Source organism: Orycteropus afer, unplaced genomic scaffold (assembly GCF_000298275.1).
Source record: "Orycteropus afer afer isolate SDZICR_OR568_19922 unplaced genomic scaffold, OryAfe1.0 scaffold00029, whole genome shotgun sequence".
In the NCBI taxonomy this organism is placed as follows: domain Eukaryota; kingdom Metazoa; phylum Chordata; class Mammalia; order Tubulidentata; family Orycteropodidae; genus Orycteropus; species Orycteropus afer.
The window spans coordinates 4,933,901-4,935,397 of NW_006921616.1; the positions used below are offsets into that span (position 1 = coordinate 4,933,901).

At 44.1% G+C, this 1,497-nt stretch overlaps 1 protein-coding gene across 1 annotated transcript in view; it reads right to left on the bottom strand.

The window, feature by feature from the left end:
- Positions 1-774: 774 nt before the first annotated feature.
- LOC103192512 (serpin B13) overlaps positions 775-1,497 on the bottom strand; it is an 18,981-nt gene continuing 18,258 nt past the window's right edge. Inside the window, exon 7 of the mRNA XM_042780238.1 lies at positions 775-1,179. Within this exon, the coding sequence (XP_042636172.1) occupies positions 775-1,179 (405 nt within the window). The remainder of the gene's footprint in view (positions 1,180-1,497) is intronic.

Genomic DNA, 1,497 nt, shown 5'->3' on the forward strand with positions numbered 1-1,497 from the left:
CATAGTGCCTAAGGCATTTGACTGCTAACCAGAAGGCTGGCAGTTCAAACCCACCAGCCACTCCTCAGAAGGAAGGTTGGGCAATCCTCTTTACTGCAGAGACTTGCACAAAACTACAGGGAGACATTGATTTACTTTCTAAAAATTCAAGGGAAGATTTTTAATGAGCCAGATACATTATTTGATTTGGCTCACTTCACACATGTCCAACAAAAGGACATTTCACTTTGAAGGAACATTGTAAACACACACACACACACTATTGTTATTGTTAATTGCCATGGACTCAATTCTGATTTAGCAACCCTGTATGTGCAAAGTGGACCTGTGTTCCATGTTGTTGTTGTTATGTGCCATCATGTCAGACCCGACTTATAGCAACCCCTCCTTGGGTTTCCAAGGCGGTATCACTACAGAAGTACATTGCCCCATCTTCCTTCCAAGGAGTGGCTGGTGGGTTTGAACCACCAGCCTTCTGGTTAGCAGTCAAATGCCTAGGGTTCTTCTTTTGGAAGCAGATTGCCAGGCCTTTCTTCGGAAGCTTCTGGAAGGGTTCAAACAGCCCACCCTTCTGCTAGTAGATGAGGGTTTAGTCATTCACGCCACCCAGGCACTCCCACGTACTACTCCAATCATTAAATGATCAATTTTGACTGCAAGATTGGAATACAAGCAAGCTAAGCAAATTCGTACAGAACTGGCTATGTCTACCATCCTACAAATACTCCAATGGGGAGGTGTTCCAAGACCCTCAATGTCATGGCAATAGCAGTCCTATGGAGACGAAAACTGGCCAAAGAAAAGTATGCTGTTGGACTCATTGTGCCTGATGAAGAAGAGGAAAGGATGATGGCAGTGGAAGTCTTCGTAATCGGAGACCGAGGCGATGTTGAAGCCCATGCCGGTGGCAGCCGCAGCCTCGGTGCCTTCCTCTGTCACCACCATGAAGGACCTGTGCAGGAATTTCTGAGTGGACAGCCTGGAGCTGGCAGACATTCCCGAATAGTCGGCCTGGTGCTCACTGAAGGCGTCCGCTAAGCCCATGGTGCAAAGGGCATCTTCAAGATTGTAACTCTCCTCCACTTCAAACCGGGGTAAGTGCACGCTCACGTTCCTCTTTTCCATGTATCCTGGGCTAGTCCACTCGATCAGATTCTCGGGGGTTATTCTGTCTATGATCTAGTGTTTAGAAAACAGGACAGAATGGCATGATGGTCAATAAAAATTAAATGGCATGATGCTGAATTGGATCAGCCAGAGATCATTACTTTTAATGAGAAATAGAAATAGACATTTCATTCATTGTATTGTTGTTTGATAGAGCAGGCAGTTGTCTTATATGTTCTGTATTTAAACCATACATATATATATACACACATACATATATATTTGTTGTTGTTGTTATGTGTTTGAACCTCCAGCCTCTGGTTAGCAGTCAAGTGCCTTAGGCACTACACTACCAGAGCTCCTTTATATATATATATATATATATATATA